Below are 23,096 nucleotides of genomic sequence, written 5' to 3' on the forward strand. Positions count from 1 at the left end.
TTGAAAGAAACATGCACACATGCTTATACACTTTTCCTTATTTTTTAAACACTGAAATAAAGTTTGGGTTATACCAGTTTGCTAAATGGCCGACCAAAAAATATATTTCAAGATCACCAAAGATATTATTAACAGAAGATGTCCCCTACAAATGAATCATTGAATTTTTTTTAGATTGTAAGAGTTTAATCTGAAACACCCCTTTGTTTTTACTATGAAAGGAAGCATGATTGTCAAAATATTTCAATTACAAAACTTGCGGTCGATTCTACGATGCCTTCTCAATCCATTTTGTAAAAACACACACAATGTCTTCATGAATTCTTCACTATTGAGACATATAATGGCACAGAGAGGTCAATCTGTACTTGTGTTCTCGAAATCGACTTCAAATGATTGTTTTATTTGTGTTATTTTTGATAACAATGCTGTTTTAAAATAAGAGAGGTAAAGATTTACTACATGTAATTTAAATTGATTACCTAATGAAATAACACGAAGGACAGAATTGGACTAATGGGTCATTCTATAAAATTTACGGTCCAAAGTGAGACGTTTTTCCTGTCCCTTTACCTCTGAACTTTGTAACCTGTCATTAAAGTATCATTAAGAATGACTTCAAATGATTGTTTTATTGTTGGGTAGGTACATGTAGTTTGCTATTTATAATCACTCTTGAAGGACGACTGCATTAAGAAGTGCATCCAATATTATGCAATCGTAGATGTCAGATGTAACAGGGACAGGAAAAGTTGGCCCCAAATGTGAAGCATGACCCTCATATGAGTTTCCCTGGCTCCAATTTGCATCTTTCTATGAGATTTTAACATGTTGTTAGATAATATCTTCATTAATATAGCAAACTTTTAAAATCTCGATTACTTTAGGGGTAGATAAAGCAAAGTGTTTGAAAGCATACAAATTAAAGATCATTCTTTAAATTGTAATATGTTTTCAAAAGAGATTGGACATAAGTATAGAACACATCCATACGCCCAATGTATTTGATCTGATGAAGTACTTAAGTTGGCTTTGTTACTATGAAAAAGACATAAAACGTAAAATTTAGGACAATGTATAACTCAGAGCATAAGAAATATCGTTCAAAACACTTCAATTTATATAAGTAAAATAAATGTTAAACAGTCATGTTAAATTTTGTTTAACAATTTGTTATAAATGCTATGTATTTCTGGCAATTTAAAGCCTATTTCATAAATACATGTATATGTAAAAAGCATCTTTGCTTTTATGCTTTTAAGAAAGAAATCAAAAGCACCAAAACAATTGAGGATCTCAATTACGTATAAATGTGTTACTAAACTGGTTTCTGCTGTTGTTTGGGTTTTGGGTGTCAGCACAAGTCAGGTTATTCAACGCTGTTCAACTTGTTGGGACTTCATATATAAGATTATACACAGTTGAATTTAAGGTAACAGTTTCTGAATGAACCTTGCATAATGAGTGAAGAAAGTCGACTGGATACGAAGAGTGGAGATCCTAAGAATTGTTAGCTGTTAGTTGATTGAACATTGGACTGACAGTCCACTGGTGTCAGACTTCAACCTGATTTTAGTCAACTCTACATAATTATTGTACGAATGGTCAATACAGGTAATTTGGTTAACACTGCGACATTGAAATCACATTCCATACATCTTAACGCGGTTACCATTAGGGCTGTGCATCAGAACCAGGTACCCGAATACCCGACCGTTGATGTCAGGAACCGGTTCCAGATTATGGGATTGGGTACCCGTACCCAACTTTACAAATTACCTGGTAAATTCTCAGACATTGAAAAAGAAAGGTTTTGAACGCCATTTGTGGGGAATTTTCGAAGTGAAACCAGGCTACATGGAAAACCAGAACAGATTTCACATTGCATTTTATGCAACAGATGATGATGCTCAGGAAAGTTGTGATGCGATCAAGCTAAACGAGTCGTTTGTCGACCCTGGTAATTTTTTTTTAGTTTTGAAAAGAGCACAATCTCAGCATTACCGATGTGGAAACCGCACGCTGATACCATCTTTAGTTAAAAAATTATGGAAGTTGGAACACCAAGAGATGTGATGAAGTGATGTGATGAAGTGGCCCTATTTTGGCCTGAATCTCCAAATGAAAGTTCCCGACAAACGACTCATTTAGCTTGATCGCATCACAGTTGCAGTTTACAATGTAAAGCTATAAGGCCCTTCAGACAATGCCACTTTTCACACTATTAAGTTTTGCTAAGGTCTGGAGTTCCTGAAAATAGAGGGAAGTTATTACCAGGTTGAAGTGTTTGGTCGTCTTCAGTTTTGATAAAACCGCCTATTACGGATGCCCGGGTATCCATGTTTTACTTCAATAGGGTACCTGTTTCCCGTACTATGCATAAATGTACACTATGAGTTACCATTCATGCAACTTTACACTACTTCTTGAAAAAGCTTTGTTTTAACCCACTTGTGTCTTATTTACTCTCGCTTTCTACCGACGAGATACATTTGTTTTCAATATCTTTAGAAATTGTACAGTTTATAATTTTATGGTATTGTTAATAATTATGTTAACAATCAAAAAGTACAGGAGTGATGTTATCTACAGCAAACAGTTCAGTTTCATAGTTGCTGTTTTGATCACAGAGTAATACATGTATCCACATCTTGGACGCAAGCTCAACATGAGCTTATTTGGAGATTATGTTTTTGGTATAGATAATCGCTCGGGATACTGAATATACCCTGTATAGACATCACAGCAACAACACCCATAAAGGTATCAGTAAATAACAAGAACATTTTAAATAGTTTACAATTGGGATCGCAAAACCGTGTCACATTATTTTCAAGTCATTGATGAAGCTCGGTAAATTTTGAAGCGCCCCTTGAACAAAGACATTGACAAATTGGGGAACTGCCAACATATGGGGCTGGAAAGCTGGTAGAGCACTGTTCAAACCCCATTCCAGTCAATTTCAATGTTCAACTTTGAACACCATATTATAATGTTTCCCTCTAATAGGTTTATTTCTAAATTTAGAAGAGTGCAAATTCCTTGACCACTGAGGTTCATTTTGCTTGAGTCAGTTATAATTCCATGCTTATGGTAATTCTTTCTACACCAGTCAGTCCTCAGGCCAAAAAAAAAGTCTCTGGTTTCTGGTATGGAGCTTGCCCAAAAAGTGGTGCGGCGACGCGGCTTTTTTTTTTTTTTTTACCTGATTTTTTTGCTTCAAATGTCGGCTGATGACTGCAAATGGTGCCCGACTAAACTTAGTGCAAATATATGGGAGTCCAGAGAGGCCACATAAAGCTTATTCTCGACCATAACCCAATCTAAAAACACGTTAAAATTGTGCAGCAGCAGGATTCCAGTCAAACCAGTGAGTTTGGCGGTTTTGAGACATCATCTTTCATTGAAAAAAAAACTTCTTCATTTTGCCGACGCGCATGACTACGGCGACGCGCGCGCATACCAGAAACCGGAGACTTTTTTTTTTGGCCTAAAAGCAGAATTCACTGTTCATTGTGACAACAGTTATTACTATATCATGACTGTGGGCTCCAAGATCTTCTTGGTACATTACAGCAAAGCTTTGCCAAGTACTGATACCAAGTCAGTGCAGCAAAGCTCTGCTATTACTTTGTTAAACCTCACTAGGGTAATTCCCTTTGGACCATTAGGTATTTCACTCTGAGGCTGTTTTGGCCTGAAGGTGCCGGTAGCACCACCAATACTACCAATACTCCACAGTTTTCAACATCTGCTGTTAAGTGTCATGTGTGCATCATGCCTCTTCTAGTTCCACAAGAACACCGCCGCAGTCTTTTGGATGCAAGAACACCACTTGTTTGCCGTGGGCGCCAATCTTAGGCTCAGGGTCCAACACCTTCACCTTCTTTTCCTGTAAGGTCTTCATGGCTTCCGTGATATTGTCAACCTAAGGAAGATACAGAAGTGGAGAAAGTCAAACAAAAATTATAAATATGTGGTCTCAAAGCCCTACACTGTTACTACCACTGTTCATCGGGCAGTGGGACCAGTTATCTGCAACAGCTCTATATCAGTGCCATGTGGACTCTACCCTCCTGAGTGGAGAATGGGCAATGTTAGTAAAGTGTCTTGCCCAAGAACACAGACACCATGTCACGGTTTTATGAGTCAGAGAGAGTAACCATTGGACCACAGTGTTCCACACAATACAAAATGTACACACAGTGGTATGGATAGTTAATTAAGAGTATCCGCAGTACATGTAGTTCATAAACAGTGGTTTGTCCTTAATGGAGTAATATGCCACTGTTTGTAATATTTGAACAGTAGTATTGTGTCAACAAGCAAGTGAACATGTGGAGTAGATATCAACTACCAAGTACATCTTATTTTAATCTTTAACACAAGTAAGCTTTTTGATAATAATTTGGTAGATTACTTTGGGATAAATTCAAACTGATCCTATATGTCTTTAACCTGGTGAAAAAGAGTTATGACATATTGTAGGATTTATAAACACTGGCACGCCCACAACAGTATAATTTGCTCCTTAGCCTATGTCAGGCACATCAACTTCAATTTTCGGACAAACACTCAACAAACAACAAATCTCCACAACAAATAATGAATCTCGATCCGACAGGGGGCGAAACAGATTCAAGACAAATGTGTACTTTTGTATTGCCTGCCCCAGGCGTGATTCATCAGCAGGGCAAAAATGCTCCGTGCCCGCGTCTGCCAATCCAACACCACGAGGCGGTACTTAATGAGCGTGGAAATATCATCCGACAGTTAAAATGGTTAAATTATGCAAGGAACCATGGCTACATCAGCTGGCCTTGGGAAGTTCAAATATGCAGAACCGTCACACACTATTGAGCACCCTCCCACGCAATATGTTTTACAAATCCGATTTACATTTCAAACCGCATTGGGGACCGGGGGAAAAATGCCCCCCAAAAGGGATGAGAATGGAAAACTGTACGCGTTTGCATCATTGTGATTTTTTTCTTCAGTCTTATCTGCTGTTCAAGTGCCAGTTCAACATTTACTAGACAATTCAGAAAAAGATAAACACAATATGTATGTGGGTAACAAACTATAGTACAACATCCTGCGGTTGAATACAAATTAATTTAAGAAAAAAAACAATTACTTGTGTGAGCACCATTATGATAACATTGTCCACTGCAAAAACAGGAAGGTTTAAAGGGCCCACGTATTAATGTAATTTTTTTAATACAATCCTTGAAAATGCACCTTTGTGTCTCATTTAACCATATTTTCAATTTTAATTTTGCCATTTTCAAGGGTATTGTGGCGCCTTTTTGGTTTTTATGCTAATGCAAGTTTTCATATTCATGAGCAAAAGCGTTAATTAAGTCGTTTAAGGCAGAAACTCAATGTAAGAGCTATTTCAGCACCAAAAATTGCCAGAAATTTTCGCTGTGGTAAATTTTCATTTCTTTGGTGATTCTTTGTTGTTTCATTGCATGACAGTAAGCCAATGAGCAAACTTTTCCAACAAATGTTTTCCATGAGTACAAATTTTGGTTCACAATTTGAACAGAAAACCCCTAAACTGAACAGTGTCTTCCTGAAATAACATCACAGCAACAACGCCCTCAGTTCTCCTGGAAAGCATGGAATTTTTAAAAACTATTTAAAGAAGTGCACTTTTTCATAAAATTAACCGAAAAAGGGACGGCAAATAGTTTTCATACATTTAACATGAGTAGTTGACAAAAATGTTCCTAAGTACAATTCATGTCATGGTCCCTTTAACTGAATACACCATGGACACCTTTAAAAAACCTTTAAATTACTTTCTATATTTGATTATAATATTTCATAAACTTTCAAGGTCCGGTCGTTGGGATACAAAGTGATTCGGTGACCATGCAGAGACAGTGATCGCACTAAATTTAGCAAAACAGGCAGCCACAAAATGTAAAACTAATTCCGAAAATCACATCTTCCAAAATTGATAACTCCCTTAGCGTGGAAGCCATATTCCACTGCCTCTTCCCCAAAAACATCTGTTAAGACTTGCACATGGAGAACACTGGCATTAGTTTCCAAGGTATCCACATGACCTGCCCTCCTTATGTTCCCTCCAAAATGACAATGACACAAAGGGGGAAAAATTGAAGCTTCGTAATGACACTGGATGCATTGAAATCGTTGGCATGAAGTAAAAAAGCAACATAACTTGCATTCCTGTATTCAAGTCCTAGCTTACAACCTGCGCCCCCGAAAAGAGAAACCCACAAACTTGATTGATTAGATGCAAACACATCTACAGTCAGAGGCAGAAAGTAAATTCTGATCACGGTCTGGAAAAACCAATGACTGGAAAACCAATGACAAACTCAGTATTTCAGGCCGAACCCAATGCTAGATGGTGGGTGAATCTGACCTTAGATGTCCTTGAATCCACAATACAGTAATGTACATGAGCATGAATATAAACCACTTTGGTTTCAGTATTGTACGCAGAGGATTTGCACTTTTTATGAACCACATATTTCCCCCAGATTTGCCCCTTAAAACCACACTGCTTTTGTCCAATCTAGCCTTTCATTCAAAGACTAAAAGACTAGAAGAATGAAATGAAATATAGACTAGAAGTGGGAGAAAAAAAGGAAAGTAATTCTGGGAAGCAGTCAAGGACTGAGAACCACATCTTCACATTGGCCCTCGTAGGACTCAAACTAGGGTTCCCAAACTGGTGGACTAGGAACCCACTTGTTTTCTTCCTTTTTGAGATAACAATAATTGTTTCTTGTAGAATGTTTCAGACTTGACATATCTTTTTGAGAACCACATCTTCACATTAATTGGCCCTAGTAACTAGGACTCAAAACAAGGGTTCCCAAACTGGTGGAGTAACCTACAATGAACCTGCTTTCTTGTTTGTTGAGATATCAAGGTGGTTTACTGTCGAATGTTCAGACTTGACAGAATGCTAATGTTGATGTAAACATGCTTAGTTTCCATCAAAATGTTCATCTTCAAGGCATCTTCCCTTGAAATTCTTCCCAACAGCACAATATCAGGAAGACTATAGCCAATGAAAATTAACATGAAAAAAAATCATGCTTTTTTTCAAACAAAACTGCACAGGTCCAATCAAATGCTCAGCATGTGAGTATCATGCAACTTATACCTAATAAACAATATCATGCAACTTATACCTAATAAACAAATAGCATGCTGCCATTTTGGAGACAAGAACTGCACACATGCATTTTGTCTGTAGATTTTGTCCATATATGAATGTAACACATAAACACAATCCAATTTTCAAATAATCTCCGACTAATGAATTTTGGCAAAATTTAATACAAGAATAAATACATACATGTACGTAGTACTGAACCAACCATGGAAATGTTACCTACATGTACAGATTTTAAGGTATACATGTTGCTAAAAAAGAATTTCAGAGATCTTGAGAGTGGTGGGAAAAAAGTAATGGAAACTTCTGTAAATACCAGATTGCAGACATCACCATGGGTACTGCGAGGGGGGAGGCGGGGGGAGGGGGAGGGGCACATGCCCATTCCTGGAAATGGGGGAGGGGGTGAAAAGAGGGGGAAAGAAAGGTAAAGCAAAAGAAGGAGGAGGAATGGGAAAACAATTGCAAGCTTTCATTAAAATGAAAGCCACAGAATTGAACTCTCCCCAAATGCATGGTTGTCGCTTCGCTACTTTTGAGTGCTTTTCCCCCTCTGGAAAGTGCTTTGCTCCCTCTGGAAAGCAATTTGGCCCCTCCCCCCCCCCCCCCGAAAAAAATCCTAGCAATGGCCAAGGACATCACCTCGTTCAAATACATGTAGCCGTGGAAAAGCTGAACATTTTGCAACTTTCTCTTAACACATCCTTCTTTAATTCCACGATGGTCTGTGACCACTTTATGAGGATGACACATATATTATATGGAACTAACTAATGTTTGTGAATTTCATGCAAGTTTTGGTGCAATGCCAGCAAAGAGCTCAGACTGACCTGCTTGGAGTAAAGGAGCACATTTTACTGGCAAGACGGCAACCTGGCCTTGCTGTGAGGAAATTTAATGTGGCACAATTAAAACACCAAAATCGCAAAATTTCCTCAGGTTTTTCCCTTGCGTGCAGCGCCCAATCCCGGCCAACTTAGCCGAGATTCAAGCGTAATTGAGTGAGAGAAGCCAGATATCTGCAGAGTATGGGTTTGATGATGACATTGTCTCTGCAATTACATGGAATCAATCAACATAGATCTGATGCATGCTCCAGAAAGACATGCGACTTTATTTTGCGCAGGAAAGGCAATGTTGGGAGGTAATGAGCAGCGTCTTGGGATTAACGGTGACGAATTTGCCCAGATTACCAAATTTTCAGCGTAGCTTGTTTGGCATAATCTGCTACAAAACCTGGCCGCTATCTCCAAGCAAAAGAACTAAGCCTGATATAGTAACTGATCAATTAACTAGTCATCTCCAATCGATCTTTACATGATTTACTTGCCGTTTTGGAAACCCATGAATCAATACCAGGGATTAGTTGTGTTCCTGTGGGGAGCTCTTGGACTGATAAACAGCCGTGAGTCAGGTCACTATCTCCATACATCTGCCTAGCCATACATTTTACCATTTTTGGAACCAGTTGAAGGGCTGCCAGGACCACTTCATTTTCCCCGTTTCATGCCGTCTCACTTAATGTGTCATTAATGTGTCATCCCTCTCTGAACTGTGTTAACATTTCTCAAGTTTTTCTTTCCAGATCTGCTCTTTCTGCTTCTGTCTTCTCTTCAATGCAAAGTTTAGTCGAAGGAATCGAAAGGTAGCTGTTGGCTATAAGTGGCTGACCTTTGTGACATGTATGTAATAAAAGAATTCTTTCATCTGGTAGTTATGCACAAGGCAGATATTCATCAGAGTAACAAAAAAATTGTCAATCAAATGACAATTAGCTCATTGCTTTATGAAGGCTGATCAAACAGTCCACTACTTCAGGTTGTACTTTTTACGGCACCTCCAACGTTTGCCCTGATTGCACTGCCTTCCAGGAAGGAAAGGCAATTGGAGGAGAACGTGGCCCAACATGAGTGTACAACTACAAGCTTAAGTTATCACCGCATTCATTACCGACAGGAAATCTAATAGGCCAAAGATAAATAACTAGAACTTGAATAGTTTCCTAAGTGCTGCATTGCGTGCTTCAGGCCGCCCGTTGATGAAATGCATATTGTCATGCCGTGAAACAAGCCAGATTTGTGGCTAATCTGCCGCTGACGAGCGACACTCTCCATCACTTGCAATGAATTAATCACCAATATTTAGAGCACTCTCCGGGGTCATTTACTTGCCAGTATGAAGGAACTCTCCCGATGAAATGTTTTGACAGTTAGCGTTAACCTACAGCGACGTGTTATCAACCCGACAGTTAAGACAACTTGTTTGGAGTTAAAAACATTCTGCCTCCCCGATTCAAAACGTTTGGTGTGAAACTATGGTGAGAAATGATACCCTGAAGCTGTTTCATTAAACCTGTCCAAATTTTTCACCAGATTTCCAACTGACTATCCATATCTTTCAGGAAAAAACCCAAACATATCACCCAGACGTCTTTGTGGAAGATGCCGTGTGGTTGTGTCAAGCACCTACTGCCAACTTCTGTAGCCGAGAAATCAGTACATGTAGATACACTCAACCAAAAAAAAGAAAGTTTTCCCCTAATACTTTTTTGCCTTACTCAAAAACTACTGAGCACATCTTGCTCAAATTATGACTGATCAGTGCAGAAATTCCTTAGCAATGCAGCCATACTCTTTGTTTGGCCCAAAACAGTGATAACGTACAAAATTATGCAATTTATGACAAATGGTACCGAAAAAAAAGTTGCACTTTTGTGTACGTGCAAGGTGAGTGTGAACCACAACTTGCACGTATACAAAAGTGCAACTGTTTTCGGTATCGTTTGTCATAAATTGCATAAATTCGTACACATTATCACTGTTTTGGGCCAATTAAAGTGTATGGCTGGATTGCTCAAGAATTTCTGCACTGATTAGTTGTTATTTGAGCGAGAGGCGCTCAGTAGTTTTTGAGTTAAACAAAACATATTGGAAGGTGGGGACTTTTTTTTTGGTTCAGTGTACCTTAACCATGTTCTGCATTCTCTCTGCCTTATTTCTTCACCTGACATCCTTCATTTATCCTTTGTTTTTGAAATTCTTCCCTCTTAGTTCTCACTTTTTATTTGCCATCCCACCTCAGTGCTTCCAAATTAAATACCTCACCTTTCCACATACTACACGTACTACCTCTTCTCTTCTGCAGTTATTAACTCTCCTCGTTTCATTAACTGCTTAAATTGTCTTGCCCTGTGAGTGTTAATGAGCAATTTCACTTGTGTCCTAATCACTTCTGTCCTAACAAATTTCACATTGTCCCTTTTATGATTTTAACGTTAAGTAACTGAAAGGTACAGTCCATCATTTGTAATTTGTGCATTTTGTTGTTTGAAGCAACAAACGTGCTCAAAATCTAAAGGAGGGTGCTGAACAACTAACTTGATGAAGATTCAGCTCAGCTTCAGCTATATATTCCGAGAAAAACAGTATTCTAGGATCTCGATTTTAAATCAAAAGTTGCTGAATCATGTTTTGAATTAGGCCTGAATTCAGCGACCGAGACACATTCTCACTAAGCCGATTGCAGCTACGCGATGTCGGGCACCGATCTGACAAATTATAGCAAACGCTCGCGTGTGCGTCATGCCAACATTTGCGCGCGCTTCGCCGAATACAATTTTACGAACTATATTTTCAAAATTTTGGGAAATTCCAACAAGGCGTCTTTAGACGCACCGTTGGAAAGGCTGCTTTCGTTGAGTTCTTTAAAATGACAGCTTGCAAGAAAGAAAGAAAGAATCATTTCTCAGGGAGTTAAGTCCCCTTACTATCTTTCAACCAAGTATGTTTTTCAACAATAATTACATGTACGTCAGTTACTTTTTAGATAGCTGCAAATGATGGACTGTGGCTTTAAGTGCAATAACTATTTTTTTTCCCTTTGTAAATATTCAATATCTGTTTGTATGGCCTTTATGACTATCATTTTGATTATGATCGAGTCTGAAAAACAAAATTAATGGTCCTGGCCTTTCCATCTACCTGCATACAGTTAATAATATTCAGCAATCAGGTACTATCCAAGCAAAGCAACATTACGGTCTCGGATCAAACCAACTGCCATCAAGAACCGCGTGGCCTCTGTCCAGCACTTGCCACTGGCTTCCTCTGGAAACAACAGGAAACAACGAATCCATCAATTATTTAGATCTCATAATGCCGAGGGGGGCGTGTCTGGCTGATTGCAAAGCCGAGAGACAAGACGACTCCGAGTGGCCTTTGATAGACACAGGTTGTTGGGATTGCTGGCTGGGCCACAGGATTTGGATGATCTTGTCACCTCTTAAAATGTCACACATCTGCGGCCCGTAGATGCAACATGCATACATGTGCTACTATAGTGAACAGGCTCTATAGGCCTATACAAAAAAAACATGGATTCCTATAAGATCCCGAATACGTGTCTCTACTGGGGTTGTGATTGTGTGTCAACCCTATAAAAAAAACCTTCTAAAAAAAATCACAGCAACATTTGAAGTGTAAAATGTCTATCATCTCACTTGTATAGAATGCGACTTCGCAAATGATAAACTGTCCATTCCAAAACTGCCCGGCCTGTTACTCCCTGTACTGCCCCCCCCCCCCCCCCCCCCGACGTTCAGTGGTTCTATGGATTTATCAGGGACTATAGGTAAATACTACAATGTAACTCAATGCTTATTGATTAAGTCATACTGAAATTTTAGGCTAGGGGGAATGAGTTGGAGAGCCTGTTGATTGAAAAAAAACAATCCTCCTCATCCTGCTAGAAAGTCAAATTCTGGGGTTTTGAAGTAAGGCCAAAAAAAAGAATATTCGGTCTCTGGTCAGACCAAAGTTCCGGAATTGACGCGGGGACGCGTTTTTTTTTTTTTTCCATCAAGCTTGGATTGTACAGACAAAGTGGGGTACTATTGTGCTTTTTTGGTGTCATCATGTACATTGGTGTCCTCTATAATTTGCCTTGGTGCTCTCGATCATTTGCCTAGGTGCAATTTTCCATTCCTTGGTGCTCTTTGGTAACAAAAATTGAGCAGGTGCGGCAATAGAGGGCGCTGTTGGAGCTACCGCGGAACATTTTGGAGAAAAAAAAAGATCGACGCGCGCGCTGACCAGAGACAGAATTTTTTTTTTTTGGCTTAACATACATTTGTACATACAAAGATTTAAGCAATGCATTTGCACAGTCATTTTTTTTAACCAGAACTAGTGTCCATATGGTTTTACAAATATAACTCATAATGTGGATTGAATTTACAGGCCCTACCTTTCATTGTCCGCATACCATGTACTGGTTGACAATCCTCCTAATCCTGATACAAAGTCAAATTCTGGTGGTTTTGAAGTGACAAATATTTAAGCAACGCATTTGCACAGTCATTTTTTTACCAGAACTGGTGTCCATCGTTCTTTAAATACAGACTCATAATTTGGATTGAATTTACAGGCCCTACCTTTTATTGTCCGCATACCATGTACTGGTTGCCTATGCAGATTTTTCACTTATTTCTTGTCCACTCCAGAAATACAGACTGAACTCAAGGGATAACACAGTAAATGCATACATGTACATGTACATGCAAGGACAAATAAGATTTTGTTTTATATTATGCAGGAAACTGTATCAATCGTCAGTCACCAGCAACTTTATTCATACCACCAGAGTGGAAACTGGTGTTACTGACCGGAATTCTTTTACTCCAAAATGTGACACATACAGTATGAATAAATGATCTAATGTTCTGGTGATGACAAATACACGTATCTTAACAAGGATCATAAATGTGATTTCATCTTGATTGAACAAAAGATCCACAAAGGCCATTTGCTGTCATTGACTGCCAAATTCAGTGTGTGTGTAAGACTCTGAATCATTTGGGTATAATTAGTGGCATGACTCGTGACTGAATCACAATGCATGATAGCAGTTTGTACAACACAGTTATCATGTACACTTGTACACAGACCTGCATGCCTCTGTGTATGAATTGTGACATAAATTCTGCCAGCTACTGTTGAACTAACCCCTCACAATTCAGTCTTTGTGGCATAGAAGTTTAGATAAGTGAATCTATAGATGTACAAAGAGGCACCTATAGGAAACATGTTTACTGTGTGTTCAGAGTGCAGCAGGCATGACCCAGCCATACACATGTACATGAAAAATCATCCATTTCAAACTTTGATATATTACTGTGAATTCAGAGAAGCATGACCGACAGGGGCTGAAGATTAATTAGGCATTTAACATGCAAATGAACAGATGCGGGAATGGATGTTTGAAATCGATCGATACTCTGTCTGCACGATGCACTGCCCACACAGAGAGATTGCTGCGGCTATGTCAGGGAGCCACCTACGCTCCAGAGTAATTGGTTGAGCACTGCTGATATAGAATAGCTACGTGCACATGTACTGCAAATTGCTTTTTTTGTGAACTAAATGAACATTTTGTAACAGATTCAACAAAAGGGCTGCTGAGTGTTAAAAAAAAAAAGAAACACACACGCACACACACACCTGTTTGTTTTACATACGCTATGTGGACATTCCTTTGTTTTCGTGTAGTTAAGAAAACTCCGTACAAAAAATAACTTTACTCAACTGTGAAAACTCTTTCAACCCATTTTTTTCCTTATGATTCCCTTAAGTGTTTCTCTTCATTTTGCCATGGATAAACCTAATCCAAAAATGCCTCTTAACCTGTTTTCCAGAGAGGGGGGAAACGTTATGTGGACACGGCTTAGTCCACATGACGTCAACACAACCTGCATTATTTGGACATCTTTTGTTCACAAGTCCACATAGTGAATGTAAGACAAACTCATAATTACCTTACATAGCTGGTGGACATTCCTTTGTTTTTTGTGTAGTTAAGAAAAATCGGAGGGGAAATCGTTTCACGCGCACATTGAAAACTCTTTCAACCCAAATTACTGATCATGATGTCCTTGAGTGTTTCTCTTCGTTTCGCTACAGATAACCCTAACCCAAATATATTTGGGGGGGGGGGGTGCGGGGGATGTGGCAGATTCGTTTAAACCCCTCTCCTGTCATACCTAAAAATGAAAAATCTAAAACGTGGCCAACTACAGTACATATTAGCAGTGGCGTAGCCTAGGGGGGGGGGGGTGCAGAGTGGCAGATTGCTGGAAGACGCAAGATCAGGACCCTGAAAATGGGTTAAACTGGATGAAAATTCTATTTTACACTGGGCAAACAAAACCCTGGCTAAGCGCCCGCATACTACATGTAGCCTATGATGAACAGCCCCCCAAAGTATGACATGCGTTGGAACCCTTGTTAATGTCCTGAGCAGTCTGCTCAGGACAGAATTGATCCCTCCCAGAACAAAAACTAAATACAATGCAATCAAATTTAACATCCAATTAAATTCCTATTGGTCAAGAGTGTGTCACATGGCCGGACTCAAACGGTTGATACAGACATGGCTGGCTGGTCTTAAAACACTTTTCTAGTGTCATTTTGACTCCTATATGAAATCCGGTGCCAGCACCGTTCATTGCTTTAATTGGTTCACAATCCTCACGTAGTCATGCGCAATACTCAGTATTTCATAGTACTAACTTCACACTAAGCCGGTACATCTGCATTGTGCGCAACATCATGCAGTGCGATACAAGGAGTTGTTTACCAGAGGGCCTTACCACTGTATAGCCTGCCAGAGGGGTGTTTTGTTGATGGAAATGATTTTTTTTTTGACCGAAAAGGTATTTAAGAATGGGAATAAATATGTGCTTGGCCGGTATTAAACACTATGTTTAAGACTGGTTGGAGTCTGGATGCTGATAATTACCCGAGCCGAATATCAGCATCCAGACTCCAACCAGTCTTAAACATAGTGTTTAAAACCTCTGAAGCACACATGTTTCCCATTCTTTAATCATGCTCAATCTAGATTTGTATAACATGCATCTTAGAGCTACCTGCAGAATTCTTATTTCTAGTACTATCCGTACTATCCGCTCTATTCACAAGTACTCCCTCACCGGCAAAGAAGTACAGTTGGGGCTGACCAACCGACGCCATCTTGCCCGACTGCCATTTTGCCGTGACACGCGGCCGTACCACTGCGTGTATATAGTACAAATCCCCTGGTGTACGTGCGTCACACACAAGGAATGGTGCGCATCAACCAGCTAAATGTCCCGCCCATGGGACGTCGTTGCTAGCTAACAGGGCGCCCTCTTTCGTTGGCGCACGAAGCCCATAACAGCTTCTCCACCACCACCTTTCTGACGATGGAACTGTTGCAGGTCCCACAGGGCCAGCCTAGCTTCCTCTTTGTACCCATCCCTCTGACTGTCACGTGACCTGCCAGTGCTATCGTATAGGATTACGCCAATGAATGGGCCTCTTGTGTATGGGCTCCATGCGCCAACGAAAGAGGGCGCCCTTGTACCTAGCAACGACGTTCCATGGGCGGGACATTTAGCTGGTTGACGCGCACCGTTCCTTGTGTGTGACGAACGTACACCAGGGAATTTGTAATACGTACACACATTGGTACTGCCACGAGTAGCTGCAAAACTGCAGTCAGGCAAGATGGCGTCGGTCAGTCACCCCAACTGTACTTTGTTTGCCAGTGAAGGGGTACTTGTGAACAGAGCGGATAGCACATGCATGAAACAACTTCCAGTTAATAGTCATTCTGAATCAACTGAATTTGGTGCACTCTGGGACCAACTGTACTTGGCTTGCCTAGTCTTGTACCCTACATGTAGAGTGTAGGGTCGGGTTGGCCAGGCGAAACTGACTTGAAACATTATACATGTAGATATAAACCAAATCCAAACTGAAACCGATCTGAACTCCCCAGATGCTGTGGACCAATGGTTGTGGTGTTCGACTCATGTGCCGTGGTACATGGGTTCGAATGCTGATGGGGAACATGGTGCGTGTGTGCTTGGGCAAGGCACTTATCTACGATTGCCTCTCTCCACCCAGATGTAGTAAATGGGTACCTGGTAGGAAGAAATTCCTTCAATGCTTGAGCGCCGTAATTGGCAGCCGTGCTAAAGCCAGGGTAATAATAGAGTGTCTGGAACGGACATGAGTGATATATACAAGAAGCCATTACCAAACCCGACCCAACGTGCTCCGACAATAATCAAGCAAAAACTGACCCAAATATCTTGCTTGAGCAACTGTGTATGCTTTTGTACCTGAACCTACCTACGTCACGTGAAAATCGTCGTCTCTCAGTACAGAATCATACCATGCGGTACAGTGAAGACTCATTATGTTACCTACTGGTGGGCCTACACGTTATAAACTCTACGTGACAGACCGTAAACCACACAGTAACTCTGCAATAATATTTCACCACATACATTTCCGAACTGTTTTATTTTTTTCCTGGTTTACTCCGGGTTTTTCACAAGCAGGCTTAACCAACCCGACCCGACCTAAAATCGCAAACGTTTAACTGAAACCGACCCAACTGAAATGATGGAAAAACCGACCCAACCCGACCCGAAGTCGGTTTAGGGCCTGGGTCGGTTTCTGTTGGGTTTGCACAACATTAATGTAGACCATCTCAAGGGTACAGGGGCCAATTTTATGCCACTTCTAAGCACAAAAATTTGCTTAGCACACAAAACGTCTGGCTTATAAAAGCAGGTTACCAGCCAAAACTCCACGTGATGTATAGTGCTCGTGATTAGTATTCACCTGTTGTTTGCTTAGCATGAATATAACATGGAGTTTTGCATGGTAACCTGCTTTTATAAGCCAGACTTTTTTGTGCTAAGCAAATTTGTGTGCCTAGCAGCGCCGTGATATTGGGCCCAAGTCTTACCTCCAGACATAAGTGGTGCATACCACCCCCTGGCTTCTTCTTCAAGTAGCCTTCAATGGGGCTATTCTCACCTAGGGGATGTAGTAGTTCTAGTTTAGCATTCTCCAGCTCCACGAAGACTACAGTCACACCATGCTCAGGAAGGGCCTTTTAAGAACAAAGAAAATAAGGTCCTGTTATTACCGTCCAGGAGGCAAGTGACGTTCATTACAAGTTTCAAGAAACTAGTGTATTCGTATGGATGAACCAGCAACAAAAAGATTTCAGACCGAGACTCCAATCAGCTGGTTCACCCCCCGGCCCCCAACAAAGCTTGGAGACTGAGTGGTTGAGACTTCTGCACTAATACACTGAAGGTGATGGTTCAAATCCTGCCTAAGTAATGCTGTGAAGTGGTTTTGTCAGTATTGCTTGTAAATCAGAATATGGCCATATTTACATGTCTGTCTGCAATCAATTGTACTTGTTGGGTAAACTTTTTGTTTGGGTACAAGCACCCCCTAAATGATTACAGAAAGAGATACTCCTGGCTGGCACACACAGGGGACACTACTTGTGCATTCATTCACTTGCCATGACCAGATAGATTTGTTCAGCAAAGCTGTGGGACAGGAATTCCATGGCTGAGCTAAGGCGCCAAATTAGTCTGTCTGCTGTTGACGAGTTGGTTCGTCGGGGACCCCTTCGCTGGTTTGGTCACCTCCAGCGTATCAACAAGGACAGTTGGCCAAGGAAGATCCTCGACTTCCAGATCCCTGGCAACTACCCACATAGCTGTCCAAAGAAGAGGTGGAGCGACAACAACATCAACAACGACCTGAGGTGCATGCAGATCGATGCCAGTCTGACATTGAACCGAGTAGATGGAGTGGAGGAAAGCTATCCGACCAAGAGGACATGATCATTATGGAGTCCAACCCTCGAGTGGGGGTGGAAGAGGGGTTCCAAGTGGGAATCTAGGGCTCAGCTACTCACCGACATTTCAACCCATCCACATATTGCATCAATTTTTTTTTTTTGGGGGGGGGGGAAGGGTAGGGGGCCAAAATCAGAAGGGGCTTACTGAGGTACTATCCAGTCATTGCAAATTGGAAAAGTTGGCGGGGGGACCCCACTGGATGTTAGGGGTGCTCTTTTTTCCTTTTCCTTTCATTCTTGTTATTAATTTGTCCTGAATCCATAGAAGGGGATGGGTATACTATAATATTGTTTTAAAAATAACTGCGTTCACTTATTTTCTGGCTTACTAAGGAAACAAATAGGCTTCTTAATGGGAGGAAAGACAATGTACCCTATAGTCAGACCCCCCTTGAGTCTGCCAGTGTGTCCGTCAATTTCTTGACGTCATTTCAACCCATCTATATAACCATACACATCGGTAGTATTGACGGCATTTACTTACTTGTGGCTCACTGACTTTGGCTTGAAAAACATCTTTGTATACCCTGACAGCATCACCTGTGAAATATATTATCAAGTCTACATTCATAAAAACATCTCTATATTTTTACTCAAGTCAATTCGCCAAATAGTTCAAATTACTAGAAACCCAAATCAGAAACAACACGTATCTTTGCAACTAAATGATATTTGGATCCAGGAAAGCAAAGTTTGAAATGTTTTTTCCTAAACAGTTTTTTTCACTTGAGTGTGGTCACATACAAATATGCACTTCTTCATTGATCAGATCTATTCACATTGGAACAAACACAGTATTACTAACTGAATCAGTCCAAACAACAAAGGCATTTTTTTACCGAAATACCTGACCACTGATTTCAGGAACCGGTTCCAGATTATGGGATCGGGTACCTGTAACCAACTTGACAAATCACTTGCTAACTTCTCAGACACTGAAAACGAAAGGTTTTCTATGCCCTTTTTAGGAATTTTCAAAATGAAATCCAGGCTACATGGCAAATCAAAATGATTTCACAATTATGTGCATTCTAAAGTTGCAAATCTTTCACCCGCACTGTACCAGGGTTCGACCTTAACTGTTTTTGTCACTAGCCAGCCGGGCCACTGAAACAGACACTTAACTAGCCCGCAGGCATTTTCACTGGCCCACATGTTTTTCTTTTATAGAGTGTCTCATGAACCACAATGTGCATAAATGTAAAAAGTGTATCCTGAGGCCATCTTGTCAGTGTTTTTAATAAACACATCTAATAATTTAAGCCTAAACATTTAATGAAATTAGACACAAAGTGATACAGGTTTGCTTTCTGAATTTAATGATTGATTTCTTCCTGTCCTTTCATCTTTGCAGTAGCCCCAAAACTTTTGACTTGCCAGCCGGGCTACTTAAGGAATAGTTTGACTAGCCCGCCGCTGTTTTGACTAGCATTTGGCTAGAAGGCTATCGCTAAAGTCGAACCTGCTGTACACACTTGTATCTTGCTGCACTGATGCACTGATGTGGTAGTGTTATCCTACGCACCTTTACAAATAATCTGAACACCAACTCCCGGGATTTGAACTTGGGGTTGGGTTTCTTTTACGGGTACCCGGGTACCAGTGTTTTACTTCAATACATGTAGGGTACCCGGTTTCCGTGCACACCCATAGAACAGACGTTAACCCTAACCGCCCTGAATCCTTCAAAATCCTCTTTGCCAAAGTGGAGGAATTTGGAGGATTGAGATTACATGGCAAAAGTGCGTTACTGATTTCGTAGGATGCACTTTGTCAAGGTCTTGGGCCGGACCTTGTATTGTTTTTGCTCAGCCGTGCATAAATATAGGCCTGGATTATGCTTGAAATCCTCCGTACTGCTCCAGGATGTCACTGGCCAAGCCTCAACATTATTGACAGTCACTGCCGCAGGATTTTGCAGGATTCAGGCAGTGGTCACCCCTCCACGGACCATATTCAAGAAATAATGGAGGAGTTTTGCAGGATTGAGGTTATATGCTTTTTTTCCCATGAGGTCAATTGGAGGATTTTGCAGGGCTACATCCTAGCAAAAAGGCCTAGGGAGTTAATTAAACCAAGTATTGAGGTTTGTATCAATGATAAATTGGAATACAGTTCTCCAGTAATCACGTCTATCACAAGTCCATAACAAGTCCATCACAAGCTCACCACAAGTCAATGCCATTTCACCAGCTCTTCAAATAAAATGTGACAATAGGATTCCTTCATCAAATCAAAATGAGATTCCCTCATCCCCTGTTTCTATTAGTGACCACACTTGTGATTTGACTTGTGATGGACTCGACCACACTTGAACACTGCAATCCTCACCAAGATTTGGTACAGCTATGGCCACATGGTTCAGTCTTCCAAGGCTCCATACACTGTCTGAATAATGACGTCTTGACAGGCACGCAGTCTGCAACGGAAACAAACCACTGAAATTTATTGGAAAAACTTAGTCTCTTTCACTAGGAATCTTCCTGCATTTGCTGTAATACTAACTATTTGCAATCAAAAATGGCAAATTCAATGCACAAATCTGGCACATTGAAAATGTGCCCATGGTTGAGTAAAGTTTTGAGATTCTAAACCTAAACTTATGATCACATCTTAGAGTAGAAGGAAAAGATGATCAGTTATACTTACACAGGCCCAAACTTAGTATTCCTGTGTTAGTGATGTATTAAACCAGATAAGAGTGCTTTCAAAATATCCACTGTGCATGTTCATTGCAGTGCCGGTGTAGCGTGAATATCCGACTCCATGAAATGTAGACTCATTGGTAGTACTGCGCACGCATGAGTACGATACTATGCACTATTTTTAGGATAGTTTCGGGAGAGTGACCTGTCACGTGCGAGGGATCAACCAATAATAGGGAAATAGGGGTCCGATTTTCATAGGAGCCGAAATTTTAATGTGACACCGGCACAGCTCCAGGAGCGAAAATAATCGGGGACCGGTTCATGGTCAAATATACACTGCCTTAAATTAAACTGAATAATCATTTTAAAATGTTGTTTGACATGTTCGAGGTCAATATACGCTTCCAAAGACTGTGGAAGTTTGATGACTTAATAAGATCAATGTAGCATTTGGGCGTGAGCTAGGGTTTCACACAACGACCGGATATATTGGCCTACACCTTGATCACAGATCACTCATACATAATGTTAGTGGGTGCAGGTCTACACTCGGTCGATCCCAAACCAACTCGGTCCGAGTCAACTCGGTCCCCGGTCAGCTTGGTCCAAAGTCAACTCAGTCTCAGGTCAACTCATTACTCAGTCCCAGGTCAACTTAGTCCCAGGTTGACTCAGTCCCAAGTCAATTCAGTCCCCAGTCAACTTGGTACCCAGTCTACTTGGTCTCTATGGAAAAATATACGTAAATAAAGGTCGGATAATTTGAAGGTCTCTTGTGAAATGACCTCGAAGAGGTTTTTGGGAAGGGAAATAAGGTCCGAAAGCCTATCTTGCAGTTGCAGCTCCCATAAACCAAACAGCTTCCATACCAAAGAAGTTTTAAAAAAAATGGTGGGTTGGGTTTGCTGGCCAAGCAGATAGAGCCAGGATAAGTTAAGTCCGCGGCTTGGTGGAAGCGGGTCGCGGAGATTGCTGGGCAGGCCTGGGTTTGCCGAGACCAGGGTCAGGGCTTGGGAGGGGATTGGGCCAAGCGCTAGTGCCTTAATTGTTAGTATGATGTTTGTGCCGTGGTGGGCTGTGCTGAGCTGGTGGTAGTTGGGACTGGTATGTGTAGTTGGGACTGGTGGGGGGGGGGGGGGGGAGCGGGTGGAGCCGCGCAAGGTAGTCTGGTGGGGTGAGGGGCTGGGCTCCAATTTTGTGAAGTAATTCCATAATATATACACGAAGAATGCTGAACATTCTGAAGAAAAAAATGGTCATTTCAAAAGTTTAGTTTGTACTCGTCCTACATTTGAATACGAGTTTGCCATTGGTAGCAATTCTAAATCCATTGGCAATATCTGTCATTTAACATCCAAAAAGGTCCTTTGACTCTAATTTGATGGAAAGTAATAAAGAGGGGCCTGTAACTACATGATCGCCAACAACGCCATGGCGCACAGTACTGCTCCCTATCGTCCAAATACTCAAGGTCATGTTACATGAGAACTAATAGTACTACTAAAAATTATCCGACCTTTATTTACGTACATTTTCCCATAACAATTATCCCTAACCCCCCTGAATTCTTCAAAATCCTCGTAGCCAAATTGGAGGAATTTGGAGGATTGAGATTATATGGCAAAAGTGTGTTACTGATTTCGTAGGATGCACTTAGTCATGGTCTTGGGCCGGACCTTGTGTTGTTTTTTGCTCAGCCATACATAAATATACAATATAGGCCTGGATTATGCTTGAAATCCTATTCCTAGCAAAAAGGTCTAGGACTCTAGGGTCAGTTAGGGTTTCATAATTACGACATTAAATAGACCAAGTTGACTTAGGATCAAGTACACTTGGGACCGAGTTGACTTGGGACAGAGTTGACATTGGACCGAGTTGACCTAGGAGTAGGACCGAGTTGACTCACACCGAGTTGATATGGGACCGAGATGACCCAAAACCACGTCATGACGTTAGTCACGTACACCACCATGACCACGTAGTCTAGCGATAGCGTGCAAACGCGTACGGGATCGGACCATCCGACGGAAACCGGTGGAATGGACGGCCAGCAAACGGCACTATACACACCCTTATCCAAGTCGTCCAATTCCCTTTACCATTAACACTACGTTTTCTAACTTTGTGCCAACTTCAATCAATGTTGATCAATCGTATACTAAGAAATTCTTACCGAACTTCGCAGAACCTGATGCACACAAAGTCTTACCCAGGCCGCCATGTTGGATTGTTTATTTACAACTCATAGCGAGGCTAACGGGGCTCCCTGGAGAGCACGTGGTGCTGATGATGCATGTAAATGCATAATGCATTATTACTTGTAAAAAAAAACCCAAATAAATATTCCAAACTTCTCAGGAAAATGCAAGCCCGATAAAGGGGTACCAAATTTAAAAAAAAACCACAAAACACCCTAACAATAATAATACATTCCTGCTCAGGGGTGACTTTGCCATTTTTTGGTTTGATATTTCAGATTTTTTTTTTTGGGGGGGGGGCATTTGGGGTGTTGTCAAAATTAATTAACTTCCCTCAAAGTACATTCCATACATGTATTCTCAGCATTT

General features: G+C 40.9%; 1 protein-coding gene across 1 annotated transcript; it reads right to left on the minus strand.

Moving 5' to 3' along the window:
• Nucleotides 1-3,422: 3,422 nt before the first annotated feature.
• On the minus strand, nucleotides 3,423-22,761 carry LOC119744820 (methylmalonyl-CoA epimerase, mitochondrial-like). The gene is made up of 5 exons (XM_038220972.1): nucleotides 22,703-22,761; nucleotides 20,210-20,297; nucleotides 18,363-18,418; nucleotides 16,961-17,107; nucleotides 3,423-3,928 (listed from the first exon to the last, which is right to left on the minus strand). The coding sequence occupies exons 1-5, from the start codon at nucleotides 22,748-22,750 to the stop codon at nucleotides 3,776-3,778; spliced, it is 492 nt and encodes a 163-aa protein (XP_038076900.1). The 5' UTR covers nucleotides 22,751-22,761; the 3' UTR covers nucleotides 3,423-3,775.
• Between the last annotated feature and the right edge of the window lie 335 nt (nucleotides 22,762-23,096).

This window comes from Patiria miniata, unplaced genomic scaffold (genome assembly GCF_015706575.1).
Source record: "Patiria miniata isolate m_02_andy unplaced genomic scaffold, ASM1570657v1 HiC_scaffold_7, whole genome shotgun sequence".
Classification (NCBI taxonomy): domain Eukaryota; kingdom Metazoa; phylum Echinodermata; class Asteroidea; order Valvatida; family Asterinidae; genus Patiria; species Patiria miniata.

What these genes read in the sequence shown, in the direction of transcription:
- LOC119744820 (XM_038220972.1), bottom strand. Translation starts at nt 22,750, where the DNA reads ATGGCGGCCTGGGTAAGACTTTGTGTGCATCAGGTTCTGCGAAGTTCG. An exon ending in CCAAAGTCAGTGAGCCACAA is followed by an intron (nt 17,108 to 18,362) that starts GTAAGTAAATGC and finishes TGTTCTTAAAAG; the next exon opens with GCCCTTCCTGAGCATGGTGT. An exon ending in TGCACCACTTATGTCTGGAG is followed by an intron (nt 3,929 to 16,960) that starts GTAAGACTTGGG and finishes TATCTTCCTTAG; the next exon opens with GTTGACAATATCACGGAAGC.